At 42.6% G+C, this 25,837-nt stretch overlaps 1 protein-coding gene across 1 annotated transcript in view; it reads left to right on the plus strand.

The window, feature by feature from the left end:
* The window catches only part of OTUD7A (OTU deubiquitinase 7A), a 373,519-nt gene that overhangs the window by 297,310 nt on the left and 50,372 nt on the right, over positions 1 to 25,837 (plus strand). The window contains exons 7-9 of the mRNA XM_048221216.2: positions 18,807 to 18,908; positions 22,867 to 22,994; positions 23,796 to 23,908. Coding sequence (XP_048077173.1) covers positions 18,807 to 18,908; positions 22,867 to 22,994; positions 23,796 to 23,908 — 343 coding nt within the window. The remainder of the gene's footprint in view (positions 1 to 18,806; positions 18,909 to 22,866; positions 22,995 to 23,795; positions 23,909 to 25,837) is intronic.

A 25,837-nucleotide genomic window follows, 5' to 3' on the forward strand; every position in this document is an offset into this window, starting at 1 on the left:
GCTTCTCAAGCCATCTGTACTGAAGGACCACTTTTTTTAAAACTTACAATTCACTCTGAACCAATACTTCTGGTGTGAAGTGGGGTTCAGGAGCCAATGGCCAAGAAATAATACTTGAGATGTTTTCAGCACAAAAAGGTTGTTTTTATTATAGGAGGGGGACAGGATCTGTGGGCAGAAAGAGCTGCACTGGGGTTGTGAGGAGTGACTGTTATATAAGATTTTCTATCCTATAGAGGGGAGGGTGACAACAGGGCTCCAGGAAATTGGTTCTATAGGAAATTCTGGAGATTGCTTTTTTTCTTGTAAATCATTAAGGCAGTTGCAAACATGAGACTCAAGTCCCCGTGGCTGTGATCTCTATCAGTTAACTATTTGTTTTTCCCTTTCCTTTGTTCTTGGGCAGTGAAGAGTGCCTGAGGAATGTCACATATATACCACCTGGGGGGTGGGGAGGTTGTGCTTTGCCCTCAGCTTGCCTTTTGCTCCATCCTCACTTCTATAAATTCAATAAAAGTATTGCAGCAAGGCCCATTGCTATGCAAGCTCCTAAACAGTTCCTCTAGTTTCCTATGCTCACCTCATTGTGCCCCAGTTGACCTCACTGAGCAGCCCTGGGCAGTCTGAGTGGAAAGAGCCTCCCTTAGACCTCTCCTCCCTGAATGCAAAAGTAATTATGCTTACCCCCAGAAGGACCTCAGTATGTGAAGGTACTTTTTTTTTTTAATGATTTTTATTATATTATGTTAGTCACCATACAGTACATCCCCGGTTTCCGATGTAAGGCTCGATGATTCATTAGTTGTGTATAACACCCAGAGCACCATGCAATACGTGCCCTCCTTACTACCCATCACCAGTCTATCCCATTCCCCCACCCCCCTCCCCTCTGAGGCCCTCAGTTTGTTTCTCATAGTCCATAGTCTCTCATGTTTCATTCCCCCTTCTGATTACCCCCCCTTTCTTTATCCCTTTCTTCCCCTACCGATCATCCTAGTTCTTATGTTCCATAGATGAGAGAAATCATATGATAGTTGTCTTTCTCTGCTTGACTTATTTCACTTAGCATTATCTCCTCCAGTGCCGTCCATGTTGCAGCAAATGTTGAGAACTCGTTTCTTCTGATAGCTGAGTAATATTCCATTGTATATATGGACCACAACTTCTTAATCCAGTCATCTGTTGAAGGGCATCTCAGCTCTTTCCATGATTTAGCTATTGTGGACATTGCTGCTATGAACATTGGGGTGCATATGGCCCTTCTCTTCGCTACGTCTGTATCTTTGGGGTAAACACCCAGTAGTGCAATGGCTGGGTCATAGGGTAGCTCAATTTTTAACTTTTTAAGGGACCTCCACACTGTTTTCCAGAGTGGCTGTACCAACTTGCATTCCCACCAACAATGTAGGAGGGATCCCCTTTCTCCACATCCTCTCCAACAATTGTTGTCTCTTGCCTTGTCTATTTTTGCCATTCTAACTGGCGTAAGGTGGTATCTCAGTGTGGTTTTGATTTGAATTTCCTTGATGGCTAATGATTTTGAACATTTTTTCACGTGTCTGTTAGCCATTTGTATGTGTGAAGGTACTTTTTAATCCAGAGTGTGGTTCATTTATTCACTCATTAGTTTATGCATAAATACCTTCCTTACTTTAACCCAGGGTTTTGGACCAGTTTTGACAAAAACACGTATATGGTACTTTCTATATGCCAAGCCCTGTTTTAAGTGCTTCCCAAATAGTAAATAACATAGTATTCATAAAAATTCTCCTAGATCCAATACTAGTATTATCCCTATTTTTCAAAAGAGGGAACTGAGACATTAGAGAGGGAAAGTTACTTGTCCAAGTTCCCACTGCTAAGAAGTAATGGAACTAAGATGTGAGCTCAGAAAATCTAGTTACAAGGTCCCTCTGCTTAACCACTCTGCTGGCTACCTCTCTGAGCCCTTGACTATCCCATACTCTGGCCTCAGATCTGCAAGAGTAGGTTTTCCAAAGCCTGCTTTATGGGTGAATAATTCATTATGTCCCCATTGTCAATGTGAAACAATTGGTCATTATTGCACATAGCTCTGAACTGAAAAGGATGAGCAGGTCTTCTGTTTCTAATGATTGATTAGCATGTCTGCCCTGAAAAGGATGATGATTTATTAATGCTGCCTGCATGGATGCAACAGGGGATCAACCTGAGACACATCAGAGAAATCACCTGTAAGGTTCAGGGCTCTGTGCCTCTGAAAAATTTGAAAATTATAACCAAACTGTAACAATTCCAACTTGTCTATTGAAGAGGAGAAAAATTTAGTGGAACTAGTAACTGCACCAGTTAGATTTCCCCAAAGTGTGTTTAACTGAATTCAACCATTTTTTTAAACTAAATCAAGACAAATGAGTTAATTTACATAGATATTGTCTTTGGCACTAGAATAGAGTATCTCCATTTACAAGTGTACAACTGAAACAGATCCACATGGCATTCTTTTTTATTTGAACATTTTAAACTACAGGAAAGTTGAAAGATTAGTACCTATATACCTTGCAGCAAGAGTCACCAATTTTCAGAGTTAGGTCACATTTGCTTTATCTTTTTTTTATATAAACATAACTTTTTTCTGAACCATTTAAATGTGTATTGCAAGTGTGTTATCTTAAAATCCTCCTGTGAAACCAGAACATTGCCACTCCTAAGAAGAATGACATTTACTTAATATGCTACCTAATGTAGAGCCTATATTCACATTTTTCCAATTAGCCCCCAAATCTCATTTATAATTTTTCTTTCATTCCAAAACCCAAGCAAAGTTTCTACATTGCATCTCTCTCTCTCTCTCTCTCTCTCTCTCTCTCTTTGCCTCTTTTAAAGAACATCCTCTATCTTTTCTTTTGCTTTTCATAATAATTTTTTTGAAGGGTCCCACGCTATTATCTCATATCCCATTCTTGAATGACCCAATGGGATTTATTCACCACTATCACTCCCTAGGGGCCCTATGACTTTGGCTTACTCTCCTAGTTCTGGGAAGAGTGGCTGGAACAAGGAGAGATCAGAGCAGTTGACTCTGATCTGTGTGCTGTATGGGGAAAGGAAGGGGCTGAACGTCCGCTGCCTGAACACTGGCAATGCCAGAGAGTGGTCCTGGGGGGGAGACAGAAGCATAAGGGGACGAAACAAAGGGAGAGAGGGAGGAAGGAATATGAGAAAGAAGGAAATAACATGGTTTTGATGTGGAAACCAGAGGCAGAAGAAGCCTCGTGCATGACACACATTTTTCAACCTTGAATTTATCTGTTTTTATGTTATATAATGCAAAGGTCACCAAATTCATGTAGTGGTACTGCTGGGGAGGGAGGAATGAGAATGAAAACTGGGGAAACACATCAAGGGAACTTAACTTGATCTTTAGTTTTTTCTTTTTTTACATCAAAAGGAACAAGCCGAAGCAAATATGACAGAGGGTTTGCAGGGCCTGGTTCTGTGTGATGGGTGTACTGCCCTCAGCACTCTTCAAAATTTTCACAGTAAAAATAGAATGAGAGAAATAAGCAAGAGATAGAACAAAAGCAGAAAAGGGATAATGAGCAACCTTTGTTTCTCTAAGGAAGCACAGTAGAAAGACTGGGTCTGTGACTTCAGACTAACAAACTTGAGCTTCAGCTCCACTACTTATGGAGGAATATATTTTTTTAAATCCTACCAGCTCACAGAGGTTAAAACTCGCTTGCCAACAAACTTAACCATGGCCAACTAAATCAGAGCAGCTTTGCTCAGGATCTGATTTTGCCCTGGATGAGCAATGGGCCCTTTAAGATTCAGTGCACCAGGGCATGTTCCTTGACTCCCTGAGCCTGTTTCCTTGTCTGTAAAATGGGAATGTGCACCCCCACATAGAACTGGGTGATTCATGGTCAGCCCTGCAGTGAGCAGGAGACACTAACCCAGCCAGCAGGATCATCAGCTGTGAACCCATCATTACCCCACAGAACAGGAAGTCTGAGGACAGGGAAGCTTGTGGCAGGGCTAGCAGCTCCCTCTGTCTTCGAGGACCCAGGTGCACCCAACTTTCTGCCCGTCTATCTTCAGCGGGTTAGTGCTGTCTCCATTCAGGGTACAGTATGGCTACAGATACATCTGTCGAAACACATCCTCACACATCATCCAGGGAAGTGAGGGAGAGGCCCTGTCTGTGTCCCTTTTGAAGGACGAACAACACTTTTCCAGTAGCTGCCCCATGGGCCAAGTGGCAGTATGTGGGCACACCAACACTGGTTTCTAGCAAGGAACATGGGATGCAGGGAAGGAATCTTGTCACAGCAGGGTTCCGTGGGCAAGGATGGGAGGGGAAAGCTCTTAGATGGGCAAACCACAGGGTCTGCCCATTAATGCAGATCACCTCCTCATTAGCATATTCCCTCCCCCATCCTTCCCTTGTTTCTCTACTAACACCCCTGCACCCACTGGCTCTTGGGAGGAGCCACTGCCAGCTTGGAACAGCTTCAGAGGATAAATGGGGCCATCCCACTTTAACATGAAATGTGTTGGGCTTTCAGGTGGTACAGCCACTTTGTTACACTGTGTAAGCAAGAATCCTGTAATTTTCTTCCATTTTGTGACACCCAGTTTTAATAGCTCCTAGCCTGGAGGTTTATTAAAAGGCCTTGGAAAAAAGTCATGTGAGACAGGTTGCTATTTCACAGTAGAAAAAAAAGAAGTTACCTAGTGATGGCATGTTGTTTCCAGTTATGTCTCTGACCAATGATCCAGTGGCACGGTCGATTAAGGCCCTTAATTGCATTTCTCATTTAGCTTTAATAAGATGACTTGCAAGTGGTCAGAATATGCCAATTTGTTAGTATAAGCATTAGCATCATCAATAATAGAGACTTGTCCATTTAATTTTGTAGTCTTAATTTCAATACATGTTTTCATTTAGAATTAAGGGTACAATTATTTTATATTAATAAAACCACTTAGCATTAAAATGCAGTTACTGAATCTTAACCAAAAAGCACTGTAGAGCAGATCGGTATCCAGTTCAAACACATTACTGATGCAGTTTATTATATTAAGCTTTATTAATGTAGTAATCTGTTAGGCAGTAACTCTCCAACTCTGAACTGAATGTACTTTTGAGGGCCTTAACTTCCAGCATTATTGTAGTTCTTGCCCTTCGTATTTCATTATTGATTACTGAAAGCAGTAACACCCTTTGTTAAAATTAGTTCTAATAATGACAGATGGCTTGTCGGAATGTAAATAATGCAATGCCCCTCCAGCTGTTCCAATCCTATTAGTATAATTCTCTTTCTTTAAAAAAATCAGAAGGGGGAATGAAGCATGAGAGACTATGGACTCTGAGAAAAAAACTGAGGGCTTCAGAGGGGAGGGGGTGGGGGACTGGCATAGGCTGGTGATGGGTATTAAGGAGGGCATGTATTGCATGGTGCACTGGGTGTTATACGCAACTAATGAATCATCGAACTTTACATCAAAAACCAAGGATGTACTGTATGGTGACTAACATAATATAATAAAAAAATATTTTAAAAAAATCAATTAAATGTTTTCACAACTTCTTGGGAATATCTATTATAAACATTCTCAGGGAGGCTGGGTGGCTCAGTTGGTTAAGCATCTGCTTTGGGCTCAGGTAGTGATCCCAGGGTCCTGGGATCTAATCCTGCATTGGGGTCCCTGCTAAGTGGGGAGTCTTCTTATGCTCTCTGCTTGTGATGTCTCTCTCTCTCGCTCTCATAAATAAAATCTTTTTAAAAAGAGAGAGAGAGAGAAAGAAAACATTCTCATTTGACTAATTCCACAAAGAGTTAAAGGCCCAAAGAGGTGGCTATTATATTCCATTCACCAAATTAAAAATCTGTGTCACAAAGACCATAGAGTGGCATGATGTATTCAAAGTGCTGAAAGGAAAAAAACCTACAACCAAGAATACTCTACCTGGCAAGATTATCATTCAGAATTGAGGGAGAGATAAAGAGTTTCCCAGACACACAAACACCATATGATTTTACTTATATGTGGAATCTGAAAATAAAACAAAAACAAAACCGACTTAAATACAGAGAACAAGCTGATGGTTGCCAGAAGAGAGATGGGGGGATGGGTAAAATAGTTTAAGGAAATTAAGGGGTACAACTTCCAGTTATAAAATAAATAAATCACAGAGATGAAAAGTACAGCATAAACAGTATAGTCAATAATATTATAATAACGTTATATAGTGACGGATGGTGACCAGACTTACCATGGTGAGCATTGAGTGATGTATAGATTTGTCAAATCACAGTGTTGTACACCTGAAACTAATATAACATTGTATGTCAACTATACTTCAATAAAAAAAACATATACATCAATAGTTACATCACATTAGAAATGTAAGCTAAAACCATTCATAAACTTGAAACAATTTTTAGAGCAATTTTAATATAATCCAAGACATGTAAGAAGATGTTTGTGTCACCCAACTTGTGAGACAACATCATCAGGTGAGCCAGGTATATAAAGTCTTTTCATAGATACTTTCTTTTGAAAAGTAGTTCTGAGCCCAAGTACACCTCCATCCAGGGAGAATGGAGTCTTTTGTCTCCTCCATCCTGGAGATGCCCTTTGCCTTCCTCTCAATTGTTCACCCCATTTCCCTGCTAGTTCCCATCTTTCTCTGCTTTTGGTTTTCACCTATTTTGGTAAAGTACATCCTCCAGTAGCTTCCTGAAAAAGAGTGAATGAGGATGTCTTGACCCAGAATCACTAGAAAACAGAGCCTGAGGTAATTATTAAAGTGCTGATTTCTTATTTTGGAGATGCAACCCTGGATTTGTTAGCAACTAGGTTTATTAAGAAATAACTCTACTGGGAATAGTCTTGTACAAATCTTACATTTTCAGTTCTCTTGGGTAAATACGCAAGAGTAGAACTGCTGGGTCATATGGTAAGCGTTATGTTTAACTGCATTAGAAATTGCCAAAAGAGGGGGAAGGAGTTAAGATGGCGGAGGAGTAGGGGACCCCTTTTTCAGCTGGTCCCCTGAGTCGAGTTGGATAGGTACCAGACCATCCTGAACATCCACGGAATCAGCCTGAGATGTAGGAAGATACGTCTGGATCTCTACAAATGAACTTCTCCAGCACTGAGTATTGAGGTACAAAGCAGAGAACCATGAAACCGCGCACAGATATCGGAAGATAAACGGAAGGGGGAGGGAGCCGCCGCATTGGGGCGCTGGGAAGCGGTAGCCACCTGCACGGGGGAGCAGGTGGACTCACAGACCAGCACCCACGAGAGAGCACTCTGAGACCGTGAGCTGGGGAACACGCACGACCAGACTGAAACGGGGCTCCAGTGTGCTCACTGGAACCAGACTGAGACCGGGAACTCCGGAGCGTGCGGGGCGGCTGGCGGCTGGCGGTGTTAGAAACACAAAGGACAGAGACGTGCCGGCCCTGGAAGTGAGGGCTGGGATGCCGGGTGTGGGGCGCACATCCCGGGATGCTGCAGGGTTGAGCAGCACCAACAGAAACAAAGTGGCCAGAACATCAGTGGAGAACGGTCCGCCATCCTTCTGTTCTGAGGCAGAGGCTGAGATTCAGCCACTGCTGCTCTGACTCTCAGAAGAGGCACAGCAAACCACTAGAGGAAGCCGGAGAACAAAAGCCTGGAAACACCAGCTCACAGTGTGCCCATCCCCATCCCCCCTCGCAGGGGACACGGAGACTCTACCCAAACAGGGTTGCCTGAGGATCGGCGCAGCAGGCCCCTCCCCTAGAAGGCAGGCTGAAAAATCAAGAAGCCTAAGATCCCTATAAAACAAGGGCGCACGGCCTGGGTCCCGGTCAATAATTTGGGCTCTGGACAACCCCGCAACCTCTCCTCATCAGAATGACGAGAAGGAGAAGTGCCCCCCCAGCAAAGAAAAGACAATGAGTCTGTGGCCTCTGCCACAGAACTAATGGATATGGATATAACCAAATTATCAGAAATGGAATTCAGAGTAACAATGGTTAAGATGATGTGTAGACTTGAAAAAAGTATTAACGAAAACTTTAATGAGAATATAGAATCTCTAAGGGCGGGGGGCACCTGGGTGGCACAGCGGTTAAGCATCTGCCTTCAGCTCAGGGCGTGATCCCAGCATTATGGGATCGAGCCCCACTTCAGGCTCCTCTGCTATGAGCCTGCTTCTTCCTCTCCCACTCCCCCTGTTTGTGTTCCCTCTCTCGCTGGCTGTCTCTATCTCTGTCGAATAAATAAATAAAATCTTTTAAAAAAAAAAAGAATCTCTAAGGGTGAAAATGAAAGCAAATCTGGCAAAAATTAAAAATTCTATGAGCCAAATGCAGTCAAAACTAGAGGCACTGACGGCCAGGGTGAATGAGGCAGAAGAACATATCAGCGAACTGGAGGATGGGTTAGTAGAAGAGAAAGCTAAAATAGAATCTGGGCTCAAAAAAATCCATTCTCAAGAATGTAGGTTATGGGAGATTACTGACTCAATGAAACGTTCCAATGTCAGAATCATTGGCATCCCCGAGGGGGTGGAGAAAAACAGAGGTCTAGAAGAGATATTTGAACAAATTGTAGCTGAAAACTTCCCTAATCTAGCAAGGGAAACAAACATTCATGTCCAAGAGGCAGAGAGGACCCCTCCCAAGCTCAACCACGACAAACCTACGCCATGTCCCGTCATAGTGCATTTCGCAAATATTAGATCCAAGGATACAGTATTGAAAGCGGCCAGGGCAAAGAAATTTCTCACGTACCAAGGCAAAGGTACCAGAATTATGTCAGGCCTGTCTACACAGACCTGGAATGAGAGAAAGGGTGGGGGGGCAGTTTAAAGCTCTTTCAGAGAAAAACATGCAGCCAAGGATCCTTTATCCAGCAAGGCTGTCATTCAGAATTGATGGAGAAATAAAGACCTTCCAGAATCACCATTGACCAATTTTGTAACCACAAAACCAGCCCTACAAGAGATATTAAGGGGGGTTCTATAAAAGTAAAAAGGCCCCAAGAGTTATACAGAGCAGAAAGTCGCAATCTATAGAAACAAAGACTTTACTGGCAACATGGCATCATTAAAATCATATCTCTCAATATTCGGTCTCAATGTAAATGGCCTAAATGCTCCCATAAACGCCACAGGGTTGCAAATTGGATAAAAAGACATGACCCATCCATTTGCTGTCTACAAGAGACTCATTTTCAACCTAAAGATACATTCAGACTGAAAGTAAAGGGATGGAATACCATCTTTCACACCAATGGACCTCAAAAGAAAGCTGGGGTAGCAATTCTCATATCAGACAGATTGGATTTTAAACTAAAGACTGTAGTTAGAGACACAGAAGGCACTACATTATTCTTAAAGGATGTATCCAACAAGTGGATATGATAATTATAAATACATATGCCCCCAACAGGGGAGCAGCAAGATACACAAGCCAAATCTTAACCAGAATCAAGAGACATGTAGATAAAAATACGTTAATAGTAGAGGACCTCAACACTCTACTATCAGAAATAGAGCACCCATGCAAAAAATTGACAAAGAAACAAGGGCTTTGAATGCCATACTCGACGAGTTGGACCTCATAGATATATATAGAACACTACACCCCAGAACCAAAGAATACTCATTCTATTCTAATGCCCATGGAACATTCTCAAGAATAGACCATGTTCTGGGTCACAAAACAGGCCTTGACTGATATCAAAAGACTGAAATTATTCCCTGCATATTCTCAGACCACAATGCTTTGAAATTGGAACTCAACCACAAGGAAAAATTTGGAAGAAACTCAAACACTTGGAGACTAAGAACCATCCTGCTCAGGAATGATTCAATAAACCAGGAAATCAAAAATCAATTTAAACAATTTATGGAGACCAACGAGAAGGAAAACACAATGGTCCAAAACCTATGGAATACTGCAAAGGCAGTCCTAAGGGGAAAATACATAGCCATCCAATCCCCACTCAAAAGAATAGAAAAATCTAAAATGCAGTTTTTACATTCTCACCTCAAGAAGCTGGAACAGCAATAGAGGGACAGGCCTAATCCACGCATGAGGAAGCGGTTGACCAAGATGAGAGCAGAAATCAATGAATTAGAAACCAGGAGTACAGTAGAGCAGATCAACAGAACTAGAAGCTGATTCTTTGAGAGAATTAATAAAATTGACAGACCACTGGCAAGACTTATCCAAAAGAATAGAGAAAGGACCCAAATTAATAAAATTGTGAATGAAAAAGGAGAGGTCACAACCAACACCAATGAAATTGGAAGGGTTATTAGAAAGTTTTATCAACAGCTTTATGCCAATAAATTAAGCAATCTGGAAGAGATGGAGGCCTTCCTGGAAACCTATAAACTACCAAGACTGAAACAGGAAGAAATTGATTTTTTAAACAGGCCAATTAATTATGAAGAGATTGAGTCAGTGATAAACAACCTTCCAAAAAACAAAACTCCAGGCCCAGACGGTTTTCCTGGGGAATTCTACCAAACATTCAAAGAAGAAATAATACCTATTCTCCTAAAGCTATTTCAAAAAATAGAAACAGAAGGAAAGCTACCAAACTCATTCTATGAGGCCAATATTACCTTGCTGCCCAAACCAGGCAAAGACCCCATCAAAAAGTAGAATTACAGACTGATTTCCCTAATGAATATGGATGCCAAAATCCTCAACAAGACCCTGGCTAATAGAATCTAACAGTACATTAAAAGGATTATCTATCATGACCAAGTGGAATTCATCCTGGAGATGCAAGGGTGGTTCAACATTCACGAATCAATCAATGTCATAGATTTTATCCAGAATGAAAAATTCAGAAATCATATGATTCTCTCAATAGATGCAGAAAAAGCATTTGACAAAATACAGCATCCTTTCTGATTAAAACCCTTCAGAGTTTAGGGATAGAGGGTACATTCCTCAATCTCATAAAAACCATCTATGAAAAGCCTACAGCAAATATCATTCTCAATGGGGAAAAGCTGGAAGCCTTTCCCTTAAGATCAGGAACACGACAAGGATGCCCACTCTCGCCACTATTATTCAACATAGTACTAGAAGTCCTTGCAACAGCAATCACACAACAAAAAGGGATAAAATGTATCCAAATTGGCAAAGAAGAAGTCAAAATGTCTGTCTTCACAGATGACATGATACTCTATATGGAAAACCCAAAAGAATCCCCTCCCAAACTATTAGAAGTTATAGAGCAATTCAGTAATGTGGCGGGATACAAAATCAATGCTCAGAAATCAGTTGCATTTCTATACACGAATAATGAGACTGAAGAAAGAGAAATTAGGGAATCCATCCCATTTACAATAGCACCAAGAACCATACGTTACCTTGGAATTAACTTAAAGGATCTATATTCTAGAAACTATAAATCACTCTTAAAAGACATTGAAGAAGATGCAAAAAGATGGGAAAATATTCCATGCTCATGGATCGGAAGAATTAACATAGTTAAAATGTCCATGCTACCCAGAGCAATCTACACTTTCAATGCTATCCCGATCAAAATACCAATGACATTTTTCAAAGAATTGGAAAAAATAGTCCTTAAATTTGTATGGAAACAGAAAAGGCCCCAAATCACCAAGGAACTGTTGAAAAGGAAAAACAAAGCTGGCGGTATCACAATGCCAGATTTTGAGCTGTACACAAAGCTGTGATCACAAAGACAGCATGGTACTGGCACAAAAATAGACACATAGACCAATGGAACAGAATAGAGAACCCAGAAATGGACTCTCGGCTCTTTGGGCAACTAATCATTGATAAAGCAGGAAAAAACATCCGGTGGAAAAAAGACAGTCTCTTCAATCAATGGTGTTGGGAAAATTGGACAGCTACATGCAAAGTAATGAAACTTGACCACTCTCTCACACCATACACAAAGATAAACTCCAAATGGATGAAAGACCTTGATGGGAGACAGGAATCCATCAAAATCCTAGAGGAGAACATAGACAGCAACCTCTATGACATCGGCCAAAGCAACTTTTTTCATGACACATCTCCAAAGGCAAGAGAAACAAAAGATAAAATGAACTTGTGGGACTTCATCAAGATAAAAAGCTTCTGCACAGCCAAGGAAACAGTCAAAAAACTAAGAGGCAGCCCACGGAATGGGAGAATATATTTGCAAATGATGCTACAGATAAAAGACTGGTAGCCAAGATCTACAAAGAACTTCTCAAACTCAATACGTGAGAAACAAATAAACAAATCATAAAATGGACAGAAGATATGAACAGACACTTTTTCAATGATGACATACAAATGGCTAACAGACACATGAAAAAATGTTCAAAATCATTAGCCATCAGGGAAATTCAAATCAAAACCACACTAAGATACCACCTTACACCAGTTAGAATGGCAAAAATTGACAAGGCAAGAAACAATTGCCGGAGAGGATGTGGAGAAAGGGGATCCCTCCTACATTGTTGGTGGGAATGCAAGTTGGTACAGCCACTCTGGAAAACAGTGTGGAGGTCCCTTAAAAAGTTAAAAATTGAGCTACCCTATGACCCAGCCATTGCACTACTGGGTATTTACCCCAAAGATACAGACGTAGTGAAGAGAAGGGCCATATGCACCCCAATGTTCATAGCAGCATTGTCCATCATAGCTAAATCGTGGAAGGAACCGAGATGCCCTTCAACAGATGACTGGATTAAGAAGTTGTGGTCCATATATACAATGGAATATTACTCAGCTTTCAGAAAGAACGAGTTCTCAACATTTGCTGCAACATGGACTGCACTGGAGGAGATAATGCTAAGTGAAATAAGTCAAGCAGAGAAAGACAATTATCGTATGATTTCTTTCATCTATGGAACATAAGAACTAGGAAGATCGGTAGGGGAAGAAAGGGATAGAGAATGGGGGGTAATCAGAAGGGGGAATGAAGCATGAGAGACTATAGACTCTGAGAAACAAACTGAGGGCTTCAGAGGGGAGGGGGTGGGGGAATGGGATAGGCTGGTGATGGGTAGTAAGGAGGGCACGTATTGCATGGAGCACTGGGTGTTATACGTAACTAATGAATCATCGAACTTTACATCAGAAACCAGGGTTGTACTGTATGGTGACTAACATAATATAATAGAAAAACATTAGAAAAGAAAAAGAAATTGCCAGAAGATGTTTACAATTCATCATGACATTTTACATTCCAATAGCAAACTATGAAAATTCCACTTGCTCTGTATCCCCAACATTTGTTATTATCAATCTTTTTAATATTATCACTCTAGTAGGTATGAAGAGATGACTTAGTGTGGTTCTAATTTGCATTTCTCTGAAGACTAATAACACTGAGCATCTTTTCATGTTCTTCACCATTTGTATATCTTCCACAGTAAAGTGTCATAGGGTTTTTGTCCATTTTTATCAGGTTGGTTGGTTTGTATTAATTTGTAAGAGCTCCTAATATATACATTACAAATCCTTTTCAGATACATGTTTTGCAGATATTTTATCCCAGTCTGAGACTTACCTCTTTATTTTATAATGGTGTCTTTTAATAGGCAGAAATTTTATTTTTATGAAGTCAGATGTGTCCATTTTTTTCTTTGCCTATCCCGATAATATTCCTTTCTTTTATCTGAGATACTTTAGAGTTTTAGCTTTAATGCTTAGGTCTATGAATGTTTATAAATTTATCTTTTATGTTTCTGTCTGTGATCCACCTCAAATTAATTTGTGTTTATGGTATGAAGTATTGAAGTGGTTTTCAAATATCCACTGATTCTAGCACCACTTCAAAAATACTTTCCTTTCCTTATTGAAAGCCCTAGGAACCTTTATTTAAAAAATTAAGTGGCCATAAATATCTGGGTCTGTTCTGGTCTCTATATTTTGCTCCATTGATCTAGTTGTCTCTCTTACACCCACACTATCTTGATTAGTATCTCATCATAATAAGCTATCAAATCAGGAACTTTAAGTCCTTCAACTTTGTTCTACTTCAAGATTATATTGACTCTTCTGGTTTTTTTTAATATTGATGTAAATTTAGAATCAAGTTGTCAACTTCTAAAAAGTAGCTTCTGGGATTTTGATTGGGTTTATGTTAAGTCTATAGATCAATTGGGGGAGAATGCAGAATCAATAAGTTCAGTCTATGTGCACAATAAACCTCTCCACTTATTTAAATCTTCTTTATATTTTTTCAGGACTGTGTTATAGTTTTATAGTCTTCAGTCTAGATATAACCTATCTTTCATGAAATTTATGCCCAAGTATTATATTTTTTATCTCATTTTCTAAATCTCTTATTGCTAGTAAATAGAAATAGAAATAATACCTATAGATTGACCTAATTTCCTGAGATGATGCTAAGTTTAAGTTCCCTTATTGGGTTTAGGAGTTTTTTGGTAGATTTCTAAGTATTTTCTACATAAACAATTATGCTATCTACTGATATGGTTCCATTCATTTCTTCTCTATCAAAACACCTTTTAATTTTCCTTTTTGCCTTGTTACATAGGCTCGGACCTTCATCAGTATTGCTTCCTATCTTAGGTTGAAAGCATTCAATATCTCACCATTAAGTGTCATGTTAGGTGCAGGCTTTGCATAGATGACCTGTATCAGATTGAGAAAGTTACCTGTGTTCCTAGCATGTTCAGTGTTGGTGGATAGTTTTTTTGGTTACAGAACTCTAGATTGGAGGTTATTTTCTTTTGGCACTTTAATGTTCTCACTCCACTGTGTGTAGGCTTCTGTTATTATTCCCCTTGGTATGTAATATTTCTCCTTTTTCTCTGCTTTTTAGAGTTTCTCTTTAATTTTCATCAGCTTCACTATATGCCATTTACTTTGTATTTATTCTTTTTGGAATTTGCAGACCCTCTAAAAATTTCCAATTTTGGAAAATTCTTGATGATTATCCATTCAAATATTGCTTTTGCCCCATTTGTTCTATTTTCTTGAATGTACTATTTATAGTGACTTAAAGTCTCTGTCAGATAACTTCAAAATATGGATAATCTGCATATCTTTTTCTGTTACCCCATTTTTTCCCTTGTGGTTTTTAGTTAGTTACTCTTGGGGTTTTTTTCTTTGGTTGGTTTTTATTTTTTTTGTTTTTGTTTGGTTTTGGTATACCTAGTAATTTTTGCTTGATTTCTAGACCTCGTGAATGTAAAATTACAGAGACTCCAAATGATGTTGTCCTCCTCTAGAAAGGGCTCACCCTCCCCCTGCTGGTGGCTGATTACCTTACTCTGGTCACAGACCGCTGAATTGAGGCTGGATTTTAGTCCTGGTAAGGCTCAGGCTACTTTGTGTTCATTCCTGTTCTTCCAATATTTTCAACTCATCCTGTTGTATTTTGTGGGACCTCCCTCCCCTGATGGATAGTAAACTTTGTATTTTATGAGGCTTCTGAAACAACTCTGCTTTGTGTCAAGAACTGCAAGATGTCTAAAATTTTACTCTGCTTGACAACTAATAAACTTGCCGTCTGTGGCTTCATGGATGTTGGTAGAAAACCTGGGACTTCTGGATCACTGGAGAAGGATGCTGTTACATTTGAGGCATGTGGAGCATTTGGGAGATCCCATGGAAGCATTTTTCTTCTTGTGGGAGCCTACAGGGTGGTCCTGAGAAATAAAACATGATCAATGTACCACCTTCCTGATACGTTCTAAGGTCTAGGATGTTCCTTCCCCACATGCTGAAGTTGTTGCTTCCTCTCCTCCCTCACAAAATTGTCATATGCTGTCACAGTGCCTGTAACTTATCCTTTGTTCTCAATCACTTCCTAATCACAACTTGACCTCTCATCCACAAAGGTCAGCCATAAGAGGGACAAAAGCATTTTTATAAAACTGAATCATAATTAAGTCTGAACCTCCTAAGTTCCCTTTTGGTTAAATTCCCACATACAGAGTGTGCCAAACAGGCCAGCATGGGGTTGCCATTACAGACAAGAAAGAAGCAACATGGTCAGAAATGGCCGGGGAGGAATTGAATTTTCAGAACAGGTCCATATAACCCCTGTCCTGTTCATCTTGCTCATTGCCTAGGGAGCAGTTGAGAGGGGATTGTCCCTTTTAGGGACAGCCACATTCAGGGAGCAAACTGCCTGGAGGTACTGCTATGGACTGAATGTTTGTGTCCATCCAAATCCATATGTGGGAACTCTGATCCCTAGTGTGATGGTATTTGGTGGTAGGGCCTTTGAAAAGTAATTAAGTTTAGATAAAGTCATGAGGATGGAGCTGCCATGATGGAATTAGTATCTTATAAGAGGAGAAAGAGAACAGAGTTCACTGTCTACATATGAGGACACAGCAAGAAGGCAGCCATTTACAAACCTGGAAGAGGGTTCTCACCAGGAACCAAATCAACCAGCACCTCAGTCTGGGACTTCCAGCCTCCACAACTGTGAGAAATAAATGTCTGTTGTTTAAGCTACCCAGTCTGTGCTATCTAGTTATAGCAGCCCAAGCTGACTACTTTTCTTGGTTATCTCATTGATTTCTAGCTTATTTTTAATATGGCCAGAGCACATAATATGAATTATTTCAAATCCTTTGAAATTTGTTGACACTTTTTTATGGCCCATTATGTGGTCAATTTTGGAAAATATTCCATATGACTTCGAAAGAATATGTATTTATTTTGCAGTGGGTGAAGTGTTGTATATATGTCAAGTTCACATAATTTGAGTTATTGAATTATGTTTAATTTCTACTGAAGTTTTTGCTTCTTGATTCTATTGTTTGTTTATCAAGAGAGTTCGGTTAAAAATCTCCGGTTTTGAATTGGTGTTTATCTATTTCTCCTTGGAGTCTTTCAGTATTTGTGTTATATGTATTTTAGGCTAAGTTCGGTATATACACATTAAGTATTGTTATGTTTTCCATTTGACTTTACTGTGTTATCATTATGAAATATCCCTCTTTATCCTGTTCACCTTCATCTGATATCAATAGGACTTCATCAACTTTATTTTTGCTTAGTTTTTGAATGGTGTATCTTTCTCTACATAGTTACTGTTAAATTTCTGTGTAATTATATTTATGGTGTCTTCTGTCAGCAGCATGTACTTGTTTTTTTAAGGAAGGCTGGCAATCTGTCTTTTAGAGTATTGTGTTCACTCACATTTAATATAAATGTTGATATATTTTGGTTAAAATCTGTTATCTTGGTTTTTTTATGTGTGTTTTTGTATCCCTTTTTTCCTCTCTCTCTTTTATTCTTTTGAATTATTTAAGAGTGTTTATTACTCTGGTTTCCCCTCTACTAGCTTGTCAGTTATACATTCTTTTATTATTCCTTTAGTGGTTACTGAACAGTTTCCAAAATACTTCGAGCTATTAGAATTTACCATGAGTTGGCACTTTTACCACTTCCTGGTCAATTATATCATTTATTACACATTTCCATGTTTTGTGATTTGCTGTCATGTGTTTTAATTCTATATATACTTTAATCCTCAAAAAGAAATTTCTAATATTGTTTTAGACAGCCAATATTTATTTACATTTGCCAACATTCTGTGTGCCCTGAAGTATTCTTTACTGAATCCTTTTAGTATTCTTTACTGCAGGTCTGATGGAGTCTCCCTTTCTGTTCATCTGAGGTCTGGAATTCTAGATTGGTAATAACTACAAGATAAGGGTGGAAACACAGGTTCTCCACTCGGCCTCTGTTGACACCTGTGGAGGAATGGGCTTCTTGGTACTGCTAGGAGGGAGCACAGGACCTCATTACCACCAGATGGGTGTGAAAGGCCAGGCTCCCCATATGTTCTCAGTTGGTAGGGGGTGGAGTTCATATTACTACCCAGCAGGGTTGAAGTGCTGGCTGTGTGCTCAGCCTTCTCTGACACCATCTGGCACTGAGGGAGCGGGTGCTGAGTGACTCATTACTGCCTGGTAAGGTTGGAAGATTTGGCTCCCCATTTGGCCTCTGCCGGCAGGGATGATAATGGGCTACAATTTCTTCTGTGTCATTTCGCTGAAATAGAGCAGTTATCGTCGATCTTCCTAAGCTGTCCCTTTCCTGATATCTTGTCTAGAGAGAGCATGATTCCTTTGTCTACCCCCATTTGTGTCTCCAGGTTGCCAACTCCTTCAGTACCTGATCTAGGATTTGGGGGCAAAAAAGAAATTCCAGGGAGCCTACTACCATGTTGTTTCTCAGATCCCAAATTTCCTGGTCAGTCTGCCTCTTCTCTCCACTTTTCAGTCTTCCCGTGTTATTTTATATGTGACGTCCAGGATGTTTAGTTGTACTTAGTAGAAAGAATAGGGGAAAGTATGTCTACTGCATCTTCCTGGAAGCAGAAGTCTCAAAATGTGTTAATGAGATCTAACAGGAATATACCTAAGTAGTTATAATGGTTTTGATGTGTTAAATGAAATATAAACCATACTTTTGGAGGTATGTATGAATCAAAAAAGGATGAAGCAAAACAAAAAAATAACTTTCAGAAGGGGAACCTGTGTTCAAGGAGATTGCACAAAGAGAAATTTTATTTTTTGTGTAAACTGTTCCCAGATTCAAGGAGAAAAGGCTTCACCCTTGGGTTTCCTAATCCTCTTGCTAATTAATGGGAGGATTTGGTCATTTTTTATCTTAGAGGGGAAAAAAATCTATATTTTATTTAAAAATAGCTATAATGCTCTACCTTCCCAATGAAGTTCTCTAGAACCCTCTCAAAAACCATCTGCTAATGTCTATGTTTCGGTAGCAAACACAATGGTCTGTTCTGGGATTCTCTTCTAAAGTGAGTTTCTGTTCCAGGTCGCCTGAATTGGTGGTCCACTGTGTGCACAAGCTGCAAACGGCTTCTTCCTTTGGCCACTACAGGGGATGGGAACTGCCTTTTACACGCAGCCTCTCTGGGTAAGCTCCACAACAGAGACAGAGGGCGGCAGTGCCCCAGACCTGTTCTGCTCATTGTTAAAGGACAGACATGAGCTAAGTCAAGCCACGCACATCACCCATCTGGAAGAGTCCCCAAGGGGAGGTAGCCAACAATCTAGCCCTTCTTGTCAAGCAACTGGCAGACTTGGTGGGGACACAGAGCACCCATGAGAAGAGACTTGATATAATAGAAGAGGGGCTAATCATGATCTGCAGGGATGGGAATTAGAGATCGTGGTGTAGAGAACTTCCTGGAGGAGGTGGGATTTTACTGAGACCTGAAGGACTCGAAAGATTATCATAAAAGAGGACATTCCAGGTAGGGAGACTCCATGCAAACACATGAAAGCAGGAATTAACAGGATCTTTGGAAGCAGCGCTGAGCTCGATGGGGCTTGGGCAGGAAGATTGGGGAGCAGTACATCAGATTGGATGGTGTGGGGCCACCACATTGATAGCAGTCCATGCACCTGTACTGCCAAAAAGACATAGATTGGGTAAATTACTTGGGTAAGTCACAGGGAATCACTTGGGTACTGACAAAAAGACATAGGTTGGGTAGAATTTTAGGGGGAAAAATGCTGTATTCCACACTGTGAACATAGTGAGATCATAATTTCGTTGGAAGAATAGGCAAAAGATAATATGCCAAAACATTAAAAGTGGCCGTTGCAGGGTGGTGAGATTGTTGTTGTTGTTTTTTAAAGATTTTATTTATTTGTTTGTCAGAGACCACGAGCAGGGGTGTGGCAGGCAGAGGGAAAAGCAGCTCCCTGCCGAGCAAGGAGCCTGATGCGGGACTCGATCCCAGGACGCAGGGATCATGACCTGAGCCGATCTCAGATGTTTAACCAAGTGAGCCAGGGATTGTAGATTTATATTGTTGATACAGGGGAATCACCTGGGGACTGACAAAAGACATAAGTTGGCTAAATCACTTGGGAAGATCACAGGGGAATCTGCACGGTCAGAATATACAGCAGAGAAGTCAACAACCTTCTGCAGAGGTGTGAGCTTCCTGGTTACAAAAAGCCATCCCAGCAGGTGCACGGGCACAGGTTGCACTATTTGAATACCTGAGGGCGTCATGGTAGACTTTCTGGAAGCTTAATTACTCCTTCTAGACCCAGCCTTATATACACAAAGCCCAATCAGTTTTGACAGGCCAGACTGGATTTGTGCCAGGACCCAGGCATCAGAGCCAGCTGTCCTCATGAATCCTAGAGTAAAGGGTCTCTCTCCACAGATGGGACCCTAAGATGAGAATATTCTTAGTTGGCAAGTTTGACCAAGAATATTCCCTGTTGGTCAAACTCACCTCCCCAGGTAAACACAGTTGATGCTGTGACCCAGAGCAAGGACCAGACCCCAAGCCTCTTTTCAGCCCTGTAGTGAGGCCTGTTGAGCAAGAGGTAGACAGAGGTGAGACTAAAACCCACAGAGGGAAATGCATGGGGTCTGGCAAGGGGCCTGAGAGCCTCAGAAAAGAATGGAGCCCCAGAACAAAGGCAACATTCCACATCCGACAGGCTTGGCAAGGGGTGGTGGGGAACACAGTCTCCCACCTACCTGCTTCTTTTCCATTTCACAACGAACACATTTCTGTTGATTGGCATTGTATAAGTATTTCACATTCATCGAGGTAGGATAAAAATCAACAATCCCACCACCCAGCAATGGCCACTTTTAATGTTTTGGCATATTATCTTTTGTCTATTCTTCCAGTGAAATTATGATCTCACTATGTTCACAGTGTGGAATCCAGCATTTTTCACTTAAAATTGTGTTGTGAATTTCCCATGCTTTTATTCTTCAAAAACATGTTTTTGGTAGTTGTGTCATATTTCATCATAATGTATCAACTATTCCCCTATTGTGGAACATTTTCGCCTTGTTGTGTGTAAAACCTAGAAAGAACATAAAAGAAGAAATCTCTCATCTGTGTCACATAACAGCCTCATTACAAAGGGAAATGCCTTTGTCCCTCAGAAATTGCACTGTGCAGAGGCACTGTCCCCCTCAGCACTACAGGTGGGCAAAGCTACAAATCAGGTCTCATGCCACCATGGTCTGGTCTGAGGGCAGGCATTGTCCCAGTGAGCTCAGTGGGCCTCCAGTCTGCCAAAGAAGAGACATCCTCCTGTGGGCCGGCTTTGCTCCAGCGAGGCCATGGTGGAGTCGGGAGCTCATCGCCACTTGGTTCTTTTCTCCTGGTACTTTGTTTTCCTTTCACGGGTTTAGCTGTTTGACCTGACAGATCAAAGGAGCCATGCAACAGTGACCAGCAATGCTTTTCGAACCTGCTGGCCAGGCCTGACATTGACCTAGGGTTGTGGGACACACACACAAATGACAGTAATCCTAGAGCCAAGCTTGTAAGCAAACATTTATGGGGCAGGGAGACCCTCCCTGCAAGAGAGACCCAAACAAGGAGCCATGGGAACTGAGGCTGGACTTGCCATGCCTGGGAGAGTCCCAAGAGGCCACTGTGGGCAAGTCTGAGGGATGAGGAAGATCAGCTTGGCCTCTTTATAAAAGGAGCATGAATGGCCACTTCCCTCATTTATGTTGTAAAAAAAGACAAAAGCCTCACTTGGAAAACCCATTGCAGCCCCTGGTTATTGCATATCTTTGCACGAAATGGTGCATGGCCAGATTGAGTCTTTACAGATTAGGTCAGTGCAGGTCACTCCTCTTTTGAAAGCTTTCCAGAGGCTCCCAGCTCACTTAAAAGTCTACCTTTTCACTTTAAAGCTTGTCCCCTTGATCCTCCCTCCAGCCACCTTTCCCTCTTGCTGTTTCTCAAGTATGACTCGTGGGCGCCCCTTGGTGCTGGCCCCTAGCCTTCTCTGCCTGGGATGGCAACTCAGCTCCCTCCTTTACCCACTCAAGTCTAGACCCTGATGTCTCCATTTATGCCATGGCCAGTGCCACCTAGCACCCTGTCCTGCTTCATCTCTCCTTATGGTGCTCTACCCCTGACAGCGTATGTCATGTGCTAATTCAATGGCTACTTCCCCTTCCCTCAGTGTGCACTCCATGAGATTTTAGGAACTTCGTCTGTCCTGATTGCTGCTGTGGGTATTCCCAAAACCCAGAATGGTATCTCACCCCTATTATGAAATGTTTGGAATTAATTAAGTGGAATTAATGCCATTTAATTAAATGGATGGATGGATGGATGGATGGATGGATGGATGGATTCCCCCACTCTATCCCCATAGCCAGACCTGCACTTCTCATTACTGTTTCTTCCATTTGTTGGGTCTCTTGACCACATCTGAGATGCCCCAAGAATATACTCAGAGATGGCTGGTGTTCCTTATAACCCCTCAACACCCAGCACAGGCTGGGGAGGGGGAAAGGGAGAAAGACATTCTCCCCTGAAAGCAGGTCCTTTCTCTTGGATCCAGATGTTTGCATTGGTGCCCACTGTGCTTCTCAGGAGGTTGAGTTGCCTTAGGGCTGAGACATCAGATGTGGCAGACCCTAGGTGAAGCCACGGTCTGGTTGCCGTCCTGGCTTGAGGCCTTATGTGAGGACACGTCACCAGCTTATCCACAGAGACTGTCTCTCACTCAAATACAAGACCTGGACAGCGAACATTAGGTCCCTCAAAGCAAACCTGAGAGATTGAAAGTAGCTTGCCCAGGGTCCCAGAGAAAGGCAGCCTGTGATCTCATCCACTGTTGTTTCTCTGAGAAGGGGACATACTCCTTCATTCACTGATTTGCTTCAGTGGGAAATGGGGAAAGAGAACAGAGGGGAATTGCTAGCTAATCATGAGAAATGAACAGCTGATGGATGAGTTATCTTTGTGTGTGCAGATGCAGGAGTCCAGGCATGGTAAGTTGTGGCGATTTGAGTGGCCTCCTGGCTTGTCCCCTTCCTCACATCCTGTCTCTCTCCTCTGCTCCTCATGGGCTTCCTGCTGCAGGAATGTGGGGGTTTCACGACCGGGACCTGGTTTTGCGGAAAGCTCTCTACACCATGATGAGGACAGGGGCTGAAAGAGAAGCCCTAAAGCGGAGGTGGAGGTGGCAGCAGACGCAGCAGAACAAGGAGGTTGGTACCCGCTGGTGTGTCCAGAGCCTGAGGCCCACACCAAGTGCAGCCATGGGCCACGGGTGGAGTCCAGAGCTGGGCCCCAAGCCCAAGTCCTTCTTGCAATAGCTTCTGCGACTAGGAAAGTCTCCCTCCTTTAAACCAACTGAAGAGATGCCTGTTACAAAAGCTCAGCCCCCGGCACATAGTCACTACATATCTATTCACACCACCTGTCCTTGCATAATTATGAAAACCAACAACCTTTACTGTCAAAAGGTGTACTGGCTTGATGACAAATTACACAGTCCCCTAAGTCTAGACACTACTGGTGACAGCTTGAAGGCTGGGTGTAGCCACAAGGTGGTTCTGGCACAGCCTACAGCCTCCGCTCCTGTGTATGTTCTCAATCAAAGAGAATCCCAACCATCCTGACAATGGGGGACATTAGCACTTTGCTGTCCTAGAAGAATCTGCTTGCTTTCTGATTGAAGTTGGCCTGTCATCCCTTTAAACTTTTTAATGGTCAGCCCCAAGTTTGGTGTGTGCAGATTAATGTTTCGTCATTCTTACCCCCTGGGAATGACCCTTGTTGCTGGACCCCCAACAGCATTGAAACTGGAGATTGGGGGTTCTGAAGAAATATTGTTGATAGCAAATGGGGACAGTCAGCGGCCACTAGAAGATGTGCCTGACCTGGGTGCTGGTCGGGCTTGGACTGAGCCAGGGGGTGGGGGGTCCGGCCGGGCTGCCAGGCTCTCCTGCATGGGGCGGGCAAGGAGACCCACCCACCACCTCCTGAGCCGGCTTCCATTGTGCCAGTCAGGGCTGGTGTACACCGAGGAGGAATGGGAGCGGGAGTGGACGGAGCTGCTGAAATTGGCATCCAGCGAGCCACGCACGCACTTCAGCAAGAACGGTGGCACAGGCGGGGGGTAAGTGCGGCCCCTCACTCTCCCCAGTGGTCACCTTAAGCTCCTGGCCACCCAGCATGGGAAGTGGTTCAAAGGAGCATGTGGTAACCCCAAGCTGGGGGAAATACAAAGACTCCCACCTTCGGATATTAGATTCTCATCAAGGACACAGCGTAGAGTTGTGGGGCATGGCTGGACCCCTGCTGGATATTTGGGGGAAAGTTTACACAGCTTGCACATGCATTTTTCAGGTAGACGCATGGAGGTCCCAAGTGTTGCCTCTTCCCCATTGCAGGCAGTGGTGGGAAGGGAACTCACTGGACAGCCAGCCTTTGTAGGAGGCATGCGACTTGGTAGGCCCTGCACACTGCTATTGCACTCACCAGGCTCAGAAGCCTCAAGCTGCCGGGTTTGGATTTTTTCCAACTAAGTATCTATTGAATTTCTGGCTTCAAGAAGTCACACTGAGAGTAGAAGTTCATTAAGTGAGCCCAGCATCTCCCAGGTGAGCGCCACGAATGCCATGCACATTCCCGACAAAACGGTTTTGCCTTTGTACGCGTGCAGGGACTAGCTTGTTCCTACAGACACAACTGAAAGGTCCCACCCAGTGTGAGAATAAAGAGTGTGACCAAAGAAGGCAGCCACAAAACCTGTGGCCCCAGCATTTCAAAGGCAGATGTGTGCTTTGGTTTATACTTATGGAAGCTGAGAGCCAAGTTGTCACCCCTAGAAAAAGTCTCTGCCAAGCATTGACACTGAGAAGATCCTTTCTTGGGAAAGGCTCAGACTCCGATAGACAGCTGTGCTGGCAGTGTGTCCTGGTCCCACATCTTCGCATCTGGGTCCTCAGCCACCGACAGCAGGGTGTGGGGCTTCCCAGGCCTGGCGGTATATCGAGGACCCTCAAGGACAAGCCCTTTGGTTTGGAAACCCATCAGCACAATTCCCACAGGGTTGTTTTGTCACTTTATTTTAATAATGTCATGTGTCAGCACCAAAATCTATCTTATTCAGGACATTTGGGGACACATATTCTAAAGACTCAGTCCATTCCTGAAAACTCCACACTCGGCTTTTCCATGCTGAGTCGTGCCTGAGATGTGTCTGGAGAATTCCTTAGCATCCCTTTCATTGTTGCCTCTCTGGCACCTGCCACAGGACAGACACTCCGTAGATGCAGGTGGATTGACTCTAGCTCAGTGTGTCTTCGGGGGTGAGGGGGTGGGGGGTATAATAATAATAATAGGTGGCCATCACCACATACTATGTCCCCTGAGTCCCCCTATCTAGGAGGCACTTGGCCCGTGGTCACACAGCCGATTAGGCCTCAGCTTTCGCTCCTGCTTCCTGGAACCCAGAGGGCCCAGAGCTGAATGAGGGCAGAAGGAGTAGGGCGTCTGGTGCTCTTTCCTGTCTCCCTCCCAGGGGACTCAGGTTTGCCAACTCAGTTAGGGCAGGACCACTGCAGAGAGGCCTCCTTGGTGATGGGCAGCAGCTCTGTTGTTCTCTGTTGTTCCCTTAAGCTTTGGGGAAACGAGGGAGAGACAGAATGCATTGGGCCAGCTACTCACTCTCCCCAGCTCACAAGAAGAGGGCTCTGGTGTTGCTGAGACCTACCGACCCAGCTGTAGTGATCACACACTTCCAAATGTCCCTCCTCCTCTCAGGACCCCTTCAACCATCAATTTGATCTCAGTTGTAAAGATAAAAATGTGTCTAGTCAGGAGCAATGAATGATAGATGAAAAATGTTATTTTTTCCCCCAAGAGAGCCCTTGGGTGTTATTTTAGTCCCCTCCACTACAACTTCGGCCAGAAGGTTTGAGGAGCAGATAGCATCTACCCGCATCCTCTTCCACCAGGGAAGTTTTTGGGAAGGGGTGGACAACACTCAGTGCAGTTGGGGACTCTGACACCTGCCAGGACCTTGGGAGTACACCCCTTTGCT

This window comes from Ursus arctos, unplaced genomic scaffold (genome assembly GCF_023065955.2).
Source record: "Ursus arctos isolate Adak ecotype North America unplaced genomic scaffold, UrsArc2.0 scaffold_28, whole genome shotgun sequence".
NCBI lineage: Eukaryota > Metazoa > Chordata > Mammalia > Carnivora > Ursidae > Ursus > Ursus arctos.